Source organism: Lissotriton vulgaris, chromosome 3_2 (genome assembly GCF_964263255.1).
Source record: "Lissotriton vulgaris chromosome 3_2, aLisVul1.2, whole genome shotgun sequence".
NCBI lineage: Eukaryota > Metazoa > Chordata > Amphibia > Caudata > Salamandridae > Lissotriton > Lissotriton vulgaris.
The window spans coordinates 213,294,651-213,314,976 of NC_141690.1; the positions used below are offsets into that span (position 1 = coordinate 213,294,651).

The 20,326-nt window shown below is 45.7% G+C and overlaps 1 protein-coding gene across 1 annotated transcript in view; it reads right to left on the reverse strand.

Moving 5' to 3' along the window:
- The window catches only part of MAEA (macrophage erythroblast attacher, E3 ubiquitin ligase), a 497,771-nt gene that overhangs the window by 392,363 nt on the left and 85,082 nt on the right, over positions 1–20,326 (reverse strand). Inside the window, exon 2 of the mRNA XM_086964234.1 lies at positions 17,765–17,947. Within this exon, the coding sequence (XP_086820360.1) occupies positions 17,765–17,947 (183 nt within the window). The remainder of the gene's footprint in view (positions 1–17,764; positions 17,948–20,326) is intronic.

Sequence of the window (20,326 nt, forward strand, 5' to 3'; positions counted from 1 at the left end):
GAGGTGCCAACAAGCTATCCCTGTAACCTGGACTTATCAAACACATGGGCAAAAATAGAGAATGAATTACTCAATAGTACCCTTGAGTTTATTTCAGAGGGTTTGCTCCTACCAGATTGCAAACGAATACAGTAGTGACCATGGTCAATAAATAACGGAGGTAAATCTCCTAAGTGGTAGACATCAGAAATTAAAAGGCCTTCCTGATGTGACTGGCACAATAAATTATAAATTCAGTTATGAAGACAGCATTAAAATTGGTTAGACAATGCTTTACCGGTCCTAAGCTTACTGTAATTGAAAAATGGGCAATTTTTACAAAAGAATGAATGGCCAGCTATACAGCGAAAAATTATAATAACCAGCAACTAGGCAAGAAAGAAAATGTAATTCTCAAGTAAAGTTATCCCTAAACGGGCGTATTCTGAAAAACATCTCGTAATAGAATACTGAAACAAATGAAGAAAATGCTTGCTAATGTTGCTCTATGTTTTAAACTAATAAATATTAAAAAAAAGTATTGCGAAGGTTAATCCGGCATGAAAAATCTCTAGAGAAACAAGCATTGCAGGCAATAGCATTATACTCAAGTAACATGAAATTCAAGAACATTTTCGAGGATGATCAATAGTTTGAATAGATCTAACAAAGCGATCATACCATCTTTAATAACTGAAGCAAAATAGGCCGAATTTTTATCAGCTCATTCAAACAATAACAAAGAACCTAAACAAAAGGATAGGTTGGATAATGGAAGAGGGGAAGACAAAAATATAAATGATGGAACAGAAATAATTATAACTAAAGATCAAGTATATAATCTTATTAAGAAACCGAGGCAAGATGGGGCACCTGGCCCAAATGGAATTCCTCCTGCACTATATAAATATAATCCAACCGTTTGGTCCGAATAGCGCTCAAAACATTTTAACAAAGCCATACAATCATCAATTTTGCCAGAGTCATGAAAAGGCTCAATAATATGACCTATTTTTAAAAGTGGGTATTGGTCTCTACCTAGCAACTATCATCTAATTACCTCACAAGATAAAGAGGTCAAACTTTTTGCTGGAATGCTCTTGCCAGAACTGATGGAATGGGCAACCAAAAACCATAAAATCCCGCCAAACCAATCCGGTTTTATGGAAGGGCTGGGAACAGTGACAAATATTCTATTTCTTTCTATTTTGATTAATAAATATAAAATAATGAATCGACCAATTTATCTATGCTTTGTTGATTTTAAATGAGCTTTTAATTATGTGCATTAGCAGACTCTTTGGAGGAAGCTGGATAAAAAGGAATACCAACTAGCCTCCTTAAAGCAAGTTAATTGTTGTATACTCACACTTGGATTAGAGTCCGAATAGGTGATGGTTCGACCCTTTCAAGAGAAATCTCTACAGCTCAGGGTTTAAAACAATGATGTGTTCTCGCACCATATCTGTTTGGATGAAGAGAATGCTCATCCCCCCAAACTAGTGAGGAGAAATATATCTAATATGTTATATGCCGAAGTTATATGCCGAAGTTATACAAGTAAGAAAAACTAGGATGGGATCAAAACGCCTTATAAATACAGTTGACAACTATTCACTGGAAAATTGGATCGAAATAAGTGAGGTAAAGACCAAAATAATGGAAGTAAACAATACCAAACGGAAAATTTATAAATATAAATGGTATTTGCAAAAGCAGCAACTGGAGCAAGTGAAGGCATATAAATACTTGGGTGAGTTTTTGATGAAAACCACAGTTTCCAGCATCAAAAGAAGGATATCGAAAGAAGCGGGAACACCTTAATTATGGCATTCGAACACTGCAAAAGTCCTTGGGTGGATCTAGCTACCTGCCTCTTCTAAAGGTAATAAATGCAAAACTACTGTCAACTATTACATAACGTAGTGAAGCATTGTGTGGTTTGGAGTCTGCAGCTTTAAATAATGTCATTTCAAATACATTTAAGCTCCTTTATCGCCTGCCGGCACAATCCGTCCGCAGTCCAAATCAGGTTAGTATTTGAGGTATCTAACCAGCCTATTGCAAGGAAGGGTCAGTATATAAAATTGTGGAAGAGAATAAACTGAAAGACATCAAGCCCATTGTGTCAACTGCTCTTGCAAGAATTCCAAGCAAATCCTAATCACAGAATTGGAAATATTTACAATCAGCTTTAATTGAGTATTCAACACATCAAATGTAGGACATGGACAAAAGGCCGGAATTGTTTAAAAAAAGTTTAAAAAAACATGGAAACAATTGTCAGTACTGAAGGACAAATAATCTTTTTCAAAATGAATTCATGCATGGATGATTCTGAGTGAATATAAAACAACTAAGCCCCAAATTTACGTAGAAACACCGGGCACTTTATAACTAAAAAACGTTTTTACTAAAGCACGTTTTGGCCTTCTTCCAGGGTCATTGCATGCAATGCCATTGCAACTTACAACAAAATCTATGCATTGTAGCGTATGCAAAAAGGGAGAGGAAAACATAATTCACTTAACTTGCATATGCCCAGACTTGATGGAAGAAAGAAGGAGGCTACTACAGAATAAATGTAATAGCCAGGGAATTGGATCTTGTTGGCAAGCGCTCATAAAATGTATTAATTAAACAGATATAGATTTGAACGCTGCTTTTGTTAAATTTATGATATTGGCAAAAAAAAGAAATTTGTTTCTGCGTATTGGCCCAGACGCTATTCAATCTGTTTCTTGCAGATCTGATCCCGCTATTAAACGCCGGTAATTCACACTCTCCAAAGATTGAGAACCTAATACTACCATGCTTACTTTACGCTGATGACCTAGTTTTGATCAGCCAAACAGAGGTGGGTCTACAGCGTCTTCTTGATATCACGTTTGAGTACTCTGAGGCTAACAATTTACATATCAACCTGAAAAAACCAAAACCATGACAATTAAAAAGAACCTCAAGAAAATACCTGTCTGGTTCTGGGACAAGACTCGCATAGACTCAGTTACAGAGCATAAATACCTGGGGGTGATTATCAATAAAGGTGGTCACTTTGCAACTCAAGGGGATATAATTAAAAGAAAGTGTATAGCCCTAGCTGTCTCAATGAGAAACCTTAACTCCAAACTGACGGGCCCCTCACTTGCCCCATTGGTTGAAGTTATTCGAGCACAACTTCTACCTACAATAACCTATGGGAGCGAGGCACAGAGGGGAAGGGACTCGAAGCTATTGGATGCAATGGTAGCAAAAGTACACAGAATAATCTTTGGATTACCAACACGAGTCTCCCCAGCACAAATTAGGCTCAAGTTTGGTGTTCAAAAACAGACCATTGCAAGAAAAGGTGTGATAGTCATCTTCTGGGACAAAATAAGAAAATCCAAACTAGGCACCCTAAATTTGCATTTGTGGTCTGAATTAAAACAGAAAGAAGCATCACCAGCGGCAAAATACTTAGCAAATAGTCTGTCCACACTAGGTCTCACCGAACTTTGGGAAACTCCTTCAAGTCACTGCATCTTTAAAAAAGTAATAAAGAAAATAGCAAAGAATCAATCTTGGATTGAAGACAAGGCAGCCCTAACAAGGGGGTCGCATGGCTGGATGGTCTTGAGCTCTTATTCCTCCTTGGCTGCACAAAAGTATCTATCTCTGAGGGTTTGCCAAATATACAAAAATTCAAATTTTAAAATACAGACTAGGCCTATTGCCATGTATAAAGCACTTTCCACACTGGCTGAAAAACCAATCTGATTTTACCTGTCGCCTTTGCAGTACATCGCAAGAAGATATGCTGCACCTTATCTGTACATGCAAAGAACTAACAAAGGAAAGGAAACAGCTTTTAAAACCACTTTTTAATCAGAGAGGTATACGCAGACGGAGACAGGCTGTGCTGGCGTGTTTTGCACCCAAGGTCACAGAGCTTAACCGCCGCTTTGTAAAATCTTTCAAACAAGTGGGGAAGAAAATGCCCAGACATATCAATTAGTTTGTATTGACTTTTAACTAGTTTTAATATTTTAATAATTGTTGATATGGAATGAGACATTTTGTAGCAATGGTTTTAAGTAACTGTGCTAAATAAAATAAACTTGAAACTTGGTGAATAGTTGGATGTAAACTTTGAAGAAGGAACTTTGGGAAAAAATAGCTCTTGTGTTTATAATAGTTGGAATAAGAAATAATGCCTGTGGTTGCTTGTTTTAATTTATATGGGAACAGTAGGAAACACTGAAGAAGAATTTTTATGTTGTAAAATTAAAATTATGTTATTTTTCCTAGTGTATTAATTTTTTTAAAGTGCTGACATTTTAAATGTGTATACTGTATGATTTTAAATAATCAAAGCATTTGTTCAGTCAATATTTTTATAGATTCAAGTTTTGCTTCAAAATTTGACAAATTTTTTGGGAACATTTTAAGGCTCTTTTTTAGGCAGATTTACAGAACCTTCTTGGCAGATGCAGTAATGGACCTGGCTGCTCTGGAGGATGGATATTTAGTAATTTTCATGGCACAAACTACATTACCCCAATTTCAGGGCAAATTTTAGGTTAACATTCAACTGTAAATTGAGATATTAATGTGTGTAAAATGTAAAAGTGCCTAAAGGGGATAAATGGCAGAGATCTTTAAGGAGGTGCCAGAATATGGGGGAGGCGCTAGGGGGCGCACAGCGGAATGGCTGCCTAGCTGTGCAGCTCCGCCGGGCGAATATCAAAGTCGCCAGTAACATGCCTTAAATCGGATCGCCATGGGTCACCAGGCACACCATCTGGCGTCGGAGCAAGTCGTGCATGCGGAGGGCGGCAGGAGAGGAGCCTCGGCAAGCTGGAGTCACAACGCGAGCCGTGAATCCCGGCGGGCTCGGCGACCCAGTATGGTGGACTACACTCGGCTACCAATGACTGCAGACTGAGCGTGCTGGCACCGCCGAGAGAGAGCGACCTCACTGGACGTTGGGGCTGCAGAAGGGGCACTTGCTCACAGCGGGTGCTCCATATGCTGAATACCTGGACAGACCGGCACAGAACTGCGGGCAGGCAAAGGCGACAATGGAGGTATGGGGCTGATGTGACGTCACAGTACACCGCTGGGCACGAATGTCCGTGACGGCGTTTAAGTTAATGGTGCGGGCCGCATTTTGCATGTTCAGGGACCGTTAGCGTGGGAAGGGGCACTGTCTAAAATCGGACTCCACAAACGGGACAATACAGCAGCGCCATTAACAACGGCGATCCCCCCCCCCCCCACTGTCCTTTGGTCGGTCACTAACTGCCGAGAATCGGCGGGAAGAAACATGGCGGCGCCCATCCATCAGGGAGACCGGAACGCGCCTCAAACGTGCCTGGACACAGGGGGAATATCTGCTCACTGGGAGGCGAGGTGCTTGCTGCCTTTTAGCCCTGCAAACCACATGGGGATAAACAAGTGCTATATTGCTGCCTGCATGCGGTGGGAGACCTCGTAAAGAGAGCACAGGTCTCGGATTATCAGACGTTTCACACCGGACCCCCTCACAGGCGGCTACTACCGACTCTATCCCACCACAGGAACGGAGGGGTGTCTGAGGGTGCTGCTGCTGATGCCGATCGCCCCCTTCCATGGAAGTGAGGGTAGCAACACGCACTACCGGCACAGCGTGAAGAGACCTGGGGTGGTGTGCCTCAACTGCCGGTGCCGGTGCCTGCTTTTTATTTGGAGTGACATTCGGCGACACCCTGATGCAAGGCTAGGGCACCGCTACTAAGCAACCACAAGACGCATTCCGGTTGTCTTTGCTACGTATGAGGAGTCGGCGTGGCATTCCCTCCTTCCGGATCCTAACGCTGCACAAAGATCAAAGAGGCGGGAGACTCGAGGTGGTGCCGGCTCAGCAACCCCCCTTTGCACACAATGGGCAAACCAGATAAACAACAGCCCAAACTAACGTTTGAGACGTGGAAGACGCCAAAAAACCAGACTGGTGCTGCAGAGGAAGACCCCGAAACTGACTCCCAAGATGGTAGTGTCATGGAAAACATATTGAAATCCATACAAGCTAATCTTCAGGATATAAATGGCAAACTTGATCATTTGACGGGCCGAGGGGACAGTATGGCGGCTAAACTCGACAAGCAGGGCGAACGGTTGGACATGGCCGAAAACAGGATCTCGACGGTGGAGGACGAATCGAGAACCACGACGGCCAAATGCACAGGAATGGAGAAAGTCCTTGAAGTGATCAAAGCCAAGGCTGAGGAGTTGGAAGCCAGGTCGAGACGTAACAACATACGTATTTCAGGTTTGCCAGAATCAACCAACACAGGCCGAATGGAGACCTAAGTGGAACAACTATGCAAAGATTTGTTTGGCCCAGACCGATAGTGGCCAGAGTCCTGAATTACCGCGACAGGGACACCGTGATCAGGCTGGCGAGGGAAAAAGGTGAGATCCACCATCAGGGAAACAAACTTGAATTCTTTCCAGACTTCACGGTTGCAGTACAACAGGCACGCAAAGAGTTCCACGAGGTTAAAGCCAAACTTCGAGATTTGCAGATCCCGTATGCCATGATGTACCCCGCTCGCCTGCAGATCACGTGGGAGGACAAACCGATTTTCTTATCGACCCCGAAAGCTGCAATGGATTTCATCAAAACAGCGGTTGCCAAAGGTAAACTGTCCAATCGCAAAGACAGACACACCGAGTCAGATTAAAGGTAAGACCTTCTGATGAGCACTGCGCTGTACTTGCCCAAATGACAGTTCTACGGTGGTAGGAGGGTAAAGCGAGACTCCGCATGAACTGCGCTACCTGACATGTGCCTCCTAACCGTACTATATGAAGTATATAGTGAGACAATGTGTGATATGAGTTTCATGTAGGGGTGAGGCACGGCTTGGCCACTTTTGGAGAAACTCAATATTGTACGCAAGGCAGCAGAACGTTACAAGCTGTCAGAGTATAGACTTTATTGCTGTGCTGCAGTACACAACCACTGTGAACCTTTAGGACAAGCTACATAATGCATATCACTATCTATAAGACTGTTCTGAACGCCTATCGCTCCAGAGACATGCAATGAGACTGGTGTTGCCTCAGGGCCCAGGCGGTCTGATTACAGAACACAACTTCGCCCACATCCTTTCACTAGGATGGAGTAATGCGTCCTCGGCGGACCTCCACTAGGGCAGTCCCCGACGAGTTATGTTGACATTTCCAGTTCTATGGGTACAATGGCTTCAGCAGAATTGGGTTGCTGGAGTGGGTGGGTACTGGGGACGTTGGGGTTTGTTGTTTTTGGAACTATCTGGGCGATCGAGATGCACTGCTGCATACCGGAACGTGGACATTGCTAACAGTTTGATATCCACCATCATGGTACTGTGTAATGTTAAGCTGAAACTGAAGGGCGGGGGTGGCTGCACGTGGCGCAAACAGTATGTTGTGGTGTAAATATGAGTAGAAATAGTCTGAAACTACTAACGTGGAATGTGAGAGGCCTCACTAATCCCAAAAAGGTCAGACAAATATTTGCTTGTCTTGATAGGCACCACATAGACATAGCATTGCTTCAAGAGACGCACATGGACCCTAAAGTGCATAGACCTATTGGCACACGCTGGGCAGAGTCGACCCATTCGGCAGCATATTCATCCTATTCCAGAGAGGTCATGACACTGATCAAGAAGGGCACGGATTACAGAATCGCACATACAATTGTCGATAAAAATGGAAGATATGTAATAGTGTCGGGAGTGTTGAGAGGGCAAGAGGTAACGATAGTAAATGTGTTTGGGCCGAATGTTGATTCCCCGGAATTTTTTCAGGAATTGTGGGATCACTTGCTGGAATTTACTGATACGACGATACTCTGGGGAGGGGATTTTAATGTAGCATTGCGTGACACTGTAGATCGTTCTATTACATCCATGGAACCACACAAGAAAGCCAGGGACAGCTGGGAGACATACTGGTAGAACTTGCACTCAAAGATATTTGGAGAGTCAATCACCCATCAACACCGGGTGCGACACATGTTAACATGTCACACGGCAGCTGGTCGAGGATAGATTACTGGCTGGGGACAGATAGCGCTGTGCTATGGGCTACACAGATCCTGACACTCCCACGCACGCTGTCCGATCACAATCCAGTGGAACTTACACTACAGATACCACACTACATACCCCCTCCATTCAGTTGGCACTTTAATGCACGGGCACTGTTAGACCCCTTATACGTTACTACCATAACGAAAGCAATAAAGGAATACTTCCAGTTGAATGAGGGCTCAGTTGAAGACCCATGCTTACTATGGGAGGCATTTAAGGCAACGCTAAGGGGCACTTGCATTAGCACGACAGCTGGAATACTTAAAGATATAAGGGCGCAGATAACCAGGCTTGAACATGAGATCTCAGTCCTAGAGAAGGAGTACGCACATACTGGTAATGTAGAACTTCTGGGGAAAATTAAGCTTATCCTCATAGAACATCAAACATATGGGGAGGACGAACTGAAATATGTGAACAAACGACCGCTAGCCAGACAGTTTGGGGAGGGCGGCAGACCCGGCAGGATGTTAGCGAGGAAAATATGTAATGGGAGGGGGTCGCAGTTGATCACACAGGTGCAAGACAGGGACGGCGTTTTGCATATGCAACCGGCGGGCATACTTGACAGCTTTGTCCGCAACTATGCAGATTTGTACACTTCCCAACTACCTGCTCCACCTCAGGAAACACGTGACTACCTACATGACATAGCTATAGCGTGGTTGTCCGACAACCAGCGCGAATACCTGGCACAACAGATTACAGTAGAAGAGGTGACCGCCATTATACATGCATTACCAAACGGGAAAGCACCGGGGCCTGATGGCTACACCTGTGAATTGTATAAAACATTTGTTGATATCCTTGCCCCTCACATGGTTGAGATGTATGGCGCGGCCTTTGACCAGAAGGAACTACCGCCGTCGCTACGAGAGGCGGTGATTATTACTCTCCTAAAGCCTGGTAAGCAACCAGAACTCTGCGAATCATATCGTCCCCTGTCCCTTTTAATTGTGGACTCCAAAATTCTAGCGAAACTCTTAGCTGAGCGATTGCAGCCCCTAATGACGAACTTGATCCTTCCGGATCAGGCGGGGTTCATCCCGACGCGAGCCACATCCCACAATACGAGAGCGCTATTTGCACTATCTCACTACCTCAACCGCCAGACAAAAGCGGCTGCCGTCATGCTTGACGCAGCCAAAGCGTTCGACTCCATCGAATGGTCCTACATATTCACGATATTGCAGAGGATGGGATTTCCGGCACGGTATATCTCCTGGGTGTCTCTTCTGTATACGAAGCCAGTAGCAAGAGTGAGAGTAAATGGATATATGTTGGCACCTTTTGATATTGCGAGAGGGACTAGACAGGGGTGTCCGTTGTCGCCTTTAATATTTGCCTTGGCCCTGGAACCACTCGCGTGCATAATTAGACACACATAATCATTCAGCTCTGCATTTCCCCGGGAGGCCCCTGCATATTTCGCTGTATGCGGATGACATGCTTCTCTATGTGCGGGACGCTGAACAGAATCTTAGCCCATTACTGCCTGAGTATGTGAAATTCGGACGCCATTCTGGGCTACAGATTAACTGGGAGAAATCACTAATCATCCCACTCACGGATTCCACCGCGCCGCATTCACCTGACTTTCCACTGGACTGGCAGACTGACCCCACGCGCTACCTGGGAATATGGTACAGCCGGGACCCCGAAGAAGTGATCAGGACAAACTATGGTAGGGTGATTGCAGAGCTGGAAGGAAAAGTAGCAAGATGGATACAACTACCGTTGTCCTTGGCGGACAGAATTGCAATCGTCAAGATGAGTGTCCTCCCGAAGCTGTTGTATTTATTCAATAACATACCGATCACGCCGCCTAAAGCAATCTTTACGCACATAACATCCCTAGTACTCAAGCTTATATGGGCGGGTAAACAGGCACGCATAGACCTACACACATTAACGCTGCCCTATGAAAGGGGGGGTTTTGTGTGCCGGACTTTCGACTCTACTATCTGTGTGCACAGGCCCAATACGCGTCACACTGGTATCATCCCACCCCGTATCTCACGCATACGGCGGTGGAAGAGGGTGATGCAGCACCGATTCCCTTGACGGCGATACTAACGCATAAACGCCCGCCGCTACACTCAAAAGATATCAACACGGTTGATACCACTGCGCACGCATGGAGAACACTGGGGAGGATGACTCACAAGCTACCGTTATATGCCCCGGCACTCCCACTGCACTTCCACCCGAACATATCGGTGACTAACGAAAAAGTTGGGATGGACATACTGAAAAACATAGGAATAGACACATTTGGGGATCTATATCTCAAAGGGAATTTTCGCAAAGCCGATGATCTGACCTATGTAAGTAACCCAACACTACTTTTCAGATTCACACACTTTAGATTATAGAAGGCGATTCAGGAACTATACCCAAACTACCCAGTAGAACCGCCAACTTTGCAGTCACTACAATTCATAATAACTTCATCGAACACATCCCATCTGGTCTCTAGATTATACAAGGTGGCACAAAGTGAACTTCCACACAACGCTGACAGGGCCCTGCAGAGATGGAACAACTCATTACCGGAAGCGCTTACAGAGCGTGAATGGTCTATTGCTTGCACGCTCCTCAAACTGCTCACTTCAAATGGAAACCTGCGTATTACACATCTCAAATACCTACATCAAACATACCATAATTATTAATTACCATACACCGCGACGGTTGCATAGATATGGGTTACGTGAGGATGCCAGGTGTAGACGTTGTGGATACGATGGGGCGGATTTTGTCCATTTAGCTTGGTACTGTCAAAAGATAAACACGTATTGGGGTGCGATCACAGCCACTTTGAGTAAAATGGTGGGGATCGAGGTGGAGTGTACTATAAAAAATTGTCTATTGGGTCTCTTACCCAATGTTAGAGCGGGGAAGCGGAAGTTTTGTGCTGTAGCGCTATTACTTGCGAAACGACAAGTATCTAGGTGTTGGGAAGGGAAACAGGCCCCAGACACTAAGGCATGACTAACGGACCTGACGTATTGTAAGGACACGCTGCTAACGTATGAAGAGGAACTGCCCAGAAGCTCGTGTTCAAAGAACTATTGGTGTTACTTGACTGACTACCTATTGAGTATTGAGGGGGAAGCAGTGGAGGTATAGATTACCATTGCCTTATTCGATTCGCCCTTGTTGCCACATGTCTCATAGGTCACCTACACTGCTCAACGGAATAAGCCAGTATTTAATGCACATACACCATGCTACACACAAAGGGTGTCAGAGTGTAGAATTGCCCAGGAGTTCATAGGTTTACTGTTCTGAATGTTCAACAAAAAGGGGCTACACACCCCCCAAAAATGAAGTTGCATGTGAAGTAGCACTCAGCTGGCTCCGTATAATCACAATATATTACTGTAGCGTTACTGAAGATACGCCGCTGGACCCCCGGGTTGCCAGCTGAAAGGCTGTGTTGTTAACTGATACTAAGATTCTGCAAATCGCGGCCGGCCCCAGGGTTGTAGGCCAAAGGCTGTGTTAACTATGCCTAAGTCCAGCAGCGGTGCGTCCATTGGGGCGTAGCGGCGTAGCCCCACCAGCCACAATGGACCCGCATCGCGGCCGCAATCCTATCTATACATTTTTTAAATACATTTCAACAATCAGCCTCCGCCCTCAGCCCACCGCCGGGAATTGTGCGGGGGGGGGGCCTGCAGCTTGAGTGACACTCAGGCAGACCGTAGTGCGCTGTGCGCATGCTTGGGTTTGTTGGAAACTATCTCAAGCATGCGCACTAAGTTCCCCAGCGGGACCCAGGGGGGTACTTGTTCGCCTGCTGCCAGTGCCACAGCCCGGGTTTTCAAAGGGCGACAGGGCGAGCAGCAAATGTGCCCTCCCAGCGCCAGGATTGGCTGGTCCACCAGCACGCAGCAGCCATCATTGAATGCCGCGCGGGGGGTGGCGCACACACTGTCGACGCACACGCTGCGACTGGAGTTTCCCATGCTGCCGGCGGCCGGCCATGCTATCTCTCAGGGGTATTCTGTGGGCACTGGGCAGGTGCCCAGGACTCTGCTTGCGGTGTGAGTTGCACAGCGAAGGTAGGACGGTTTTCTCTTTTTTTCCCAGAACCGTGAGCTCTTGCGGGGAAAAGCACTGACTGGAGCAGCTCTGCTGGTGTGGTAGGCATCCGGGGTGCGGATGCAGGGAAAACAGACTCCTGTTGGTGCCCTGACTGTGCCGGTACAGCCGGGCGCCGATCTTTCTCTTCGTCTGGGCTGCAGGCGTTGAGTCACTGCTAGGGGTGCAGCAGCAGGGAGGCTGGGACTCAGAGCGCTACCATCCCACCAGGCCGCGGCACCGTGTTGCCTCCTACCCTTCTACCCTCGCATTGGGGGTGCAGAGGTGAGTGCCAGTTGTTGCGGTGGTACCGGTGCAGGGACCAGGCGTATCGTGCCTCCCGGTGTAGGAGTGGCAGGCGGAATCGCCCGTGGACACCTCAGGGCGGGATGACTTTGAGGGTCCAGAAGCATGGCTGTCCCTTGCTAGTCATGGAGCCTCCTCGTATGTCTATTTGCTGTTTCTCGCACTGAGCTCTCGCAGTAGGGCTGGCTGGTACGGGCTGGCTAGTACGGGCTGCAGCTGCGGCAGTATGTGGGCACCTGCCGGGGCTTCTCTCCTGGGGCCGGGTCATGCGCTGGGTGACCTCCGTCGTCCTCAGCACGGCCTCGATCGTCGTGCTGGCAATGGGCGAGCAGGAGCCTTCAGGCAGGCTACTTTGATCCTCCCGTTTCTGTGAGGAGGTAACTGGGTGGCGCAAGTGACAGTGGCAGTCTGAAGGGTGCAGCCAGGCAGGGAGGGCAAGCAGGGGGGTGGGGTGTGGGGAGGGCTGTACTGCAGTCCGAGGGGTACAGCCAGGACAGGGGGTGTAAGCAGGGGGGTCGGAGGGTAGAGGGGAGAGGTGTGCTACAGTCCGAAGAGTAAACCAGCACAGGGGGCAAGCGGGGGGGCAGGGGTGGAGGGGAGAGCTGTGCTTCAGTCCAAGGGGTGCAGCAGGACAGGGGTGCAAGCATGGGGACAGGGTAGAGGGGAGAGCTGTGCTGCAGTCAGAGGTGTACAGCCAGGGCAGGGGGTGTAAGCAGGGGGCAGGTGTGGGTCACAGGGGTGCAGCCAGGGCAGGGAGGGCAATTAGGGGGACGGGGTGGAGGGAAGAGCTGTGCTTCAGTCCGAGGGGTGCAGCCAGGAAAGGGGGGCAAGCAGGCGGGCCAAGCAGGGGGGTGGACTATACTGCAGTCTGAAGGGTGCAGCCAGGGCAGGGAGGGCAAGCAGGGGGGTGGGGTGTGGGGAGGGCTGTACTGCAGTCCGAGGGTTACAGCCAGGACAGGGGGTGTAAGCAGGGGGGGTCAGAGGGTAGAGGGGAGAGGTGTGCTACAGTCCGAAGAGTACACCAGCACAGGGGGCAAGCTGGGGGGGCGGGGGTGGAGGGGAGAGCTGTGCTTCAGTCCGAGGGGTGCAGCAGGACAGGGGTGCAAGCAGGGGGCGGGGTAGAGGGGAGAGCTATGCTGCAGTCAGAGGTGTACAGCCAGGGCAGGGGGTGTAAGCAGGGGGCAGGTGTGGGTCAGAGGGGTGCAGCCAGGGCAGGGAGGACAATACACAGAGGCAGGATATTTAGCCATCAGTGAAGATTGAGACATGCTGCAACTCTTTAAATGAAAATTTAGGGCAACATAAAGTGATTGTCTGTGCTCTCATTATAGGTGTTCCGTGGAAATGTGGACAACAACACTCCCTACGTAAATTCGTTCACACCTCCAGTAGAAGCGCAGTACGTACGGCTGTTTCCACAGGTGTGCTGGGATGCGAATTGTCAGGTCAGCCTATAACTTTATGATAGTAATTTGGAATGGATTGAAAAGACTATATGTGCATATTGCTATAGTATATACAAATGTGCAGAGTGTCGTATGGCATTTACTCCTATTCAGAGGGTGGGAAAGGGCTATGACTCTTAAGAGCTGAAGCCTCTTGCTGAACTCAGAATCTCTGGAGTCCACTCAAGCCACAGGTTCGTCCTGGTAATAATGACGCTTTCAGGCAACAGGGGCGTTAATGGTGAGAGAGAAGCATCAGGGCGATTAATGGTGAGAGAGAAGCAGCAGGGCGATTAATGGTGAGAGAGAAGTAGCAGGGCGATTAATGGTGAGAGAGAAGCAGCAGGGCCATTAGTGGTGGTGAGAGAGGCATCAGGGCAGTTATGGGGAGCGAGAAGCAGGCAGGGCGTGACTAGTGAGTGGGAAAGGTGTTAACAGTAGGAGGGAGACGGGAAAGTTAATGGTAGAAGGAAGACAGGACGTCAGCGGAGAGAGAAGGCGACGGGGGCACTGTAAGAGGGAGACGGGCATTAATAGAGAAAGGAAGACCGGGGCGTCAGGCAGGCCCCTGCTACGCTTCATGGAGTGCGGGGCTTCCTGCCCAAGGCCACTGAATATATTTGGAGACATGGGAGACTCGGCAGCTCCTCATCGTGTTCCGGGAGGGGAGTGGGCACCGTTTTTATCACGCCTCTGAGGAGCATTCGTGGTGAGATGGAGACATGGGCCTTAACGGAGAGGGCAGTGGTTTAAGTGATGAGATGGATAGAGTGGTCCATGGAAAGGAGACCTTGTGTCAATGGCAAAGGGAGACGGGCATCAGTTATGGTTATAGGGAGAGCATGCGTTCATTAAGCTTTAGGGGAAAAAGGTAGAGGTAACCCTGAAAGTAAGAAGGGGTGACATGGAGGGCTTGGCTTCACAAAGAGTTGAGGAAGGCAGCCAGTAGAGCAATAGGAAGGAAAATCGAGACCTCGCCATAATAAAACCTAAATAAATGTATGAAGAGGAAAACGAGAAAAGAAAAAGGAGCTGGGCTTTTTGGGGTGTGTGGAGAAAAGGGACAGGGCAATGTGGGAGAACGCAGACGAAGCAGTCAGCCACGTTTGTCTTATATAACATGTCCCATACACTGTTTTACACACACATGATTGCTAGTCTCTGTGTAATGTGTGCGTTATGTACAGTGCTGCTATGTACAGTGGTGTTCATTCGACTTCCTATGTTGCTGGAGTGCATTTGTTTTTTTTGCAACTGATTCTATGACTTTTAGGGGTGTATCCTCGAAAGTCTCCTGTTAATGTGGCTGACCTGCTTGCTGAAGTGCACTTTATACTTGCTTTTGAGTGACACCAAGTATTGCTGGTTTAATTCGATTCCGTTTGCCGACTTGTGATGCACGGCTTGATGGGTGCATGCGTTTATTTCCCTGTGACTAGTTTGTTCTGATATAATTGTCTTATTTGCAATAGTTTTCAGTACACAGTTTGCTCAATCAGTTATGATTTTGTGTGACTACCTGGATTCCTGGAGTGCCTCTGACTTTGTTCTGTTTCTTTACTTTTTGTGACTGTTGGTCCTGCGGGGAAACATTTTCAATTTATGTTGTCTTGTTTACTGGGAGCATTGCTTTTATTTTCCTTTATTGTAATAGGCTGGCTGGTGAAGTGCACTTCCCATAGTGTGCAGTCACTTCAATTTGCCTTTAGGTGACTACCTGGCTTGATGGTGGTTTTCTATTTGATTTCATGTAACTCCTTGTCTTGATGAGTGCATTGGTTTTAGTTTGTTTGAGGTAACTGCTTCACATGCTGGTTTCATCACACAGCTGACACCCACCCTGAGAAAGCCAGAGCTGCCCTGTAAGTGGTATGAACACCAGTACGCTTAGGTTCCTTACAGCTCCTTCACTTGAAGTGGGTTACCACCTACCCTTTACTTCTTGTATCCTGCTCGTACCAAGTCAGATCCGGACCCAGACCAGTCCCCACAGTTGCTCCGGATTAAGGGACATTGTCATGTCATCTCAGGCTCGATGTAAAGATTACCAGTGAGCTGAGGACTCTTTTGGCTCAAGAACCAACTAGCTGGAGACCCTTGTGGTTGTTTAAAGATTTAAGATCAGCCTGTAACTCAGTCTTGAGCTGGGTGGGTGACCTCGATTACAAAGTGGCTGTGCCAGATGTCCCATTATGACCCCTTTTGCCTGTCTCCCCTTCAGACGCAGAGGGCGTAAAACTGGGGGGTGCTCAACCCTGCCAAAAAACTGAGGGGTGACCCAAAGAGCACAGCTGCCATCCAATCAGGGGTGGGATGCTTTGGTGTGCTGGTCTGGTTTTCTGGGTGACTGGTTTTCTGACTTATGACTGCGCATTCCTTTCAGTGTGCACTTGCTTCAGTTTACTTTTTGAGTCACTGTCTAGTTTGCTGGATGTATTGCTTTCATTTTTTGACTTGCTTGATGCTTTTATGTTGGTGCCTGCATGCTGAAGTGTACTCTTATTCAGTTTAAATGTATGTGACTGGCCTGTTGACTAACACCCTGCTTTCAAATTGAAGGTTCACAGGTTCACTCTTGCTTTAGTTTACTTTTGTATGTTTGACTGCATACACTGTATTGCTGGATGCATTGCTTTAAGTTACTACTTGATGCATTGCTTTCAGTTTGCTTTCAAGTAATTGCCTTTCATTTTCCTAATGCTTTGTGAAGGCTGTTTCCCAACTGCTGTGCAACTTCTTCTTCTCTTAGAGCTGAGATTTTCATGAAAGTCTTGTAGTCTGAATTCAGCACCTGAGCGTAATAGGACGGAATGTATGAAGCTCTGTGGTTATACTGAATAAGCAGCTACCTATGTTATGCCATCTACTAATGTAATAACTGCACTTTCACAATTGCTTTATTAACCTTCCTGCTTTCTCAAATTTGCTTGAAAATGCACGATTTTTCTTCTTTTTTTTCAAAATTTTCTTGGGGGGGGGGGGGTTATCCCTCCAAACCCCCCTTTTGGGGTTCGGGCTCGCTCGCTTGCTACGGTGCAGTATGCAAATCACTTTGCGCCCCACCACTTTCAAATGTCACCCACCGCCCCTGCCTCATCATAGACAACAAAAGCAAAGCTAAAGTAAATTCAAGTCGGAAAACATCTGCTTGTTCATTTATACTCATGTACAATTTTATGCTGTATATGTTATTAAACACTTCTTACTTCCATCAAAATAAATTGCTTTTATGGAGAAGCAAAAAAAAAGTATGAGGAGCGACCTCCAGGGCAGCTGTACGTAAAATGAACACACTGTTGATACTGTCTGCCCACAAACACTGATTCCTACCATCCTCTCATCTCCTGGAGGGTGACTCCCCAAGTATTTTCTTTTTTTTTGTTTAACTATTAGATTTCCACCCATTTTCTCCAACCTCCCTCAACCCAGCAATTCACGTCCGGAAATACAAATGTATGTATAGTGTTGTGCCATTCTCGCCACGTCCCTCCATGTGCTGAACTTTCATGCTCTCAGACAGTAGGAACAGGCATCTGAGAAACAGACATCACACATGACAGCAGCTCTACCACAATTGATACGTTTGGGTATGCTACATCTTGACATCTACAGACCCAGGGTAGTCAAGGAAGAAGGCAGAAGAAGGTACTGCAGCGTGTTTCTCTACTTGCCTTCTCACTGGTCTGTGGAGAACAGAGGGAGGCAGACAGTGGCAGGCCGAGCTAATGAATCTATTTTTACTTAGAATGGTTTCTAAGCAAATTGAATACAATTTGAGACCCAATAGCAAGATGGAAACATGTGACAATTTATGAGTCAAAGATTCAAAAACAGTATTACCTTTCTTTTCAAGACACTAAGCTTTTCCACAACGCCATCAAGAAGACTAACAACAGAGTCCACAGCTGGACAGCTACTTAAGGTCTTCTCCAGTTCAGCTACAACCATAGTAACGTGGCTCGTCTCCCGGTCAATATTCTTTTGTGCTGCCCTGAAGCGTTTATTCAGGGTTTCATATGGCACCTAAAATAATTGAACAGAATAAGTTACAGAGAAGCATATATAAACTAGATCTATAAAATGTGAATCACTCTTAGCCATATTAAACATAAATTCAGTATAGGAGCAAAAAAGCAAGAGTACCCAACTTATCTGGCAGTACGGCCATATATTTTTCAAACATGCTTAAAGGCTGCGTACATTTAGGCGCACTGCTCGTTGAGCTTCCCTGAAAGTCGCAGGTAGAAATTTTTCACTCGAGGTTGCCTATAAAGGATAATTCACCAGCTTACCCACAGATATGTTTGCTGTTACAGTGACTGATACACCAGCCCATCACACAACTTTGTAGTGACATGGTTGGAGCATACAAATAAAGACTATTGGTATTTCTATATCTGGATGTAATGGTTGTGAAAGAAACAAATGACCTGATAAATTCTTTAAACTGAAAGTGTATGCTATCTGTCATCAGAACGTTTTGTCATGGGGTGCAATTATTACCTCGGATGAATACTTGGTAGTAGTGAGTGAAATATATGGGCAGGCAAAAGGTGACATGCAATATTACCAAGTGGGCCCAATGTAGACAGAAATAATACAAACAGGAGCACAGAAGTTTTAAGATTTCAACAAAAAAAAAAAAGAGCCATGGTCTGCAAACTAGGGTTTCTGGTCAAACAATTATTCTAATTTGTCTCGATACCATGAATAGTGAAAATCAAAATGTTCTGCATGCGGCCTCCATGAACAGAACAGCAGGGATGTGGAATTCCTATAGCCTGATGCCCAGGACATAATGTTTGGGCTCAAGGCCAACAAGTTTTCATGTTTATTATGTTCTTAGGACAAGTAGGCCAAACCCCCTGCAGCACAAACCCATAGGATGCCGGTTTGCAGTACCACAATATGGATCAGGGAAGGGCACTGTCTGTAGTTAGGGTAATATTTTTGTCCATAGGTTAATGCTGTTCAAACTTGTATTTACTGTTCATTAATTGAAAGCCTTTATTTTTAGTGTGAGCGCTCCAAGTAAATGTTGTAAGCTCTGACTGCACTACTGACAGTGGTTCCAGTATAAAAATGTGTGCACATGTTCAAAGTTTAGCAATATGAGGCTATGTATAATGCTCCCATAATGCTCTCTGATTCAATGCAAATATTTGGAGAAGCTTGAAAGCAAGATTGAGGAGTCTTTCCTTCCAAAATAAAATGTTGATCAAAAAAATGAAAGCAGGAAAGAAACATTTAGCTAAACTACTTTAAAATTTCAGGTACCGTTTCTTTGCAGTATCATTTAGTAACGTGCTGATGCATGTTAGTGTTTCCCAAAAATAGTCATAAAAATCAGTGTAATAAGTGAAAATCAGTGTAACCAGTTTCAATAAGATTATGGGAAACAAAATAAGCAAGAATTGGCAAAGCAAGTAGGTCTGAAATTGGTGGTCAGATTGTCAATGTGTGACTTGTTTTTGGCATGGTTTTTTAAAACCTTATTGGTGTAGAAGATGCTGGGCCCTCACCATTAAAACAAACACTGGCAAAAGCAAAAATTATTTTTGGTCTCAAAAAGCACACACTGCCACATTAGTTACTGGCACTGAACAAAACAACTTTGTGTGCCGATATGATCCTTGTGAAAGAACAGAATGCTGTCACTCACAGTGAAGCCAGCCGATTCAGAGAGAGTGATAGAATTTTAATAAACACAGAAGGTCATGGTCAACGCCAGACCAAATTTGGGGCCCTAATATTAAAGAAAGTCTCAAAAATGCACCAATGGTATATGTCCTTGCATTAAGTGTAGCTATACGGCTTTCTTGAATTCCCAAGAATTTACAGAAGTTGTACAAGAAATAGTATTCCTAGAAAATATTTGTGAACTGCATTTTAGCATGAGCAAATATGCATGTGTAGATTTGCTCATGCAAAAATCTGAGTGTTTCCAAGTTCACTTTCCCTCCAACCACTTTTTTCTCAACTCTGGAAGAAGTTTTACGTCTGTCATTGTCAGGAGTAAAGTTACAACATTTCCAAGTAAGGGAAAAGATTAGAGAAGAGTTGTTGAAAACCCTTAAAACATGCTAGAAGGTTTGCACAGACTTAAAAAGGCATTCTAACACGGGAACTATTGCTTACCACTACCTTCAGCCCCAGTATGTAGATCTGCGGAAACGTGGCAACATAAGGGGACTGCAAGTATTCAAACACTACTATGGTATGATCCCTGGCATAATCAGAGAGGCTATATCAGAGCTCTTATATAATCAGATTGCTGCTTACATGGCACCAAACTGACAAGTGGATTTTGTTACCGGACAAGTAGATTTATGAAGCAATCTGCCCCATGGACAAGTAGATATTTTATTAAATTCCACACCCCTGAGAACATATATCGCTATT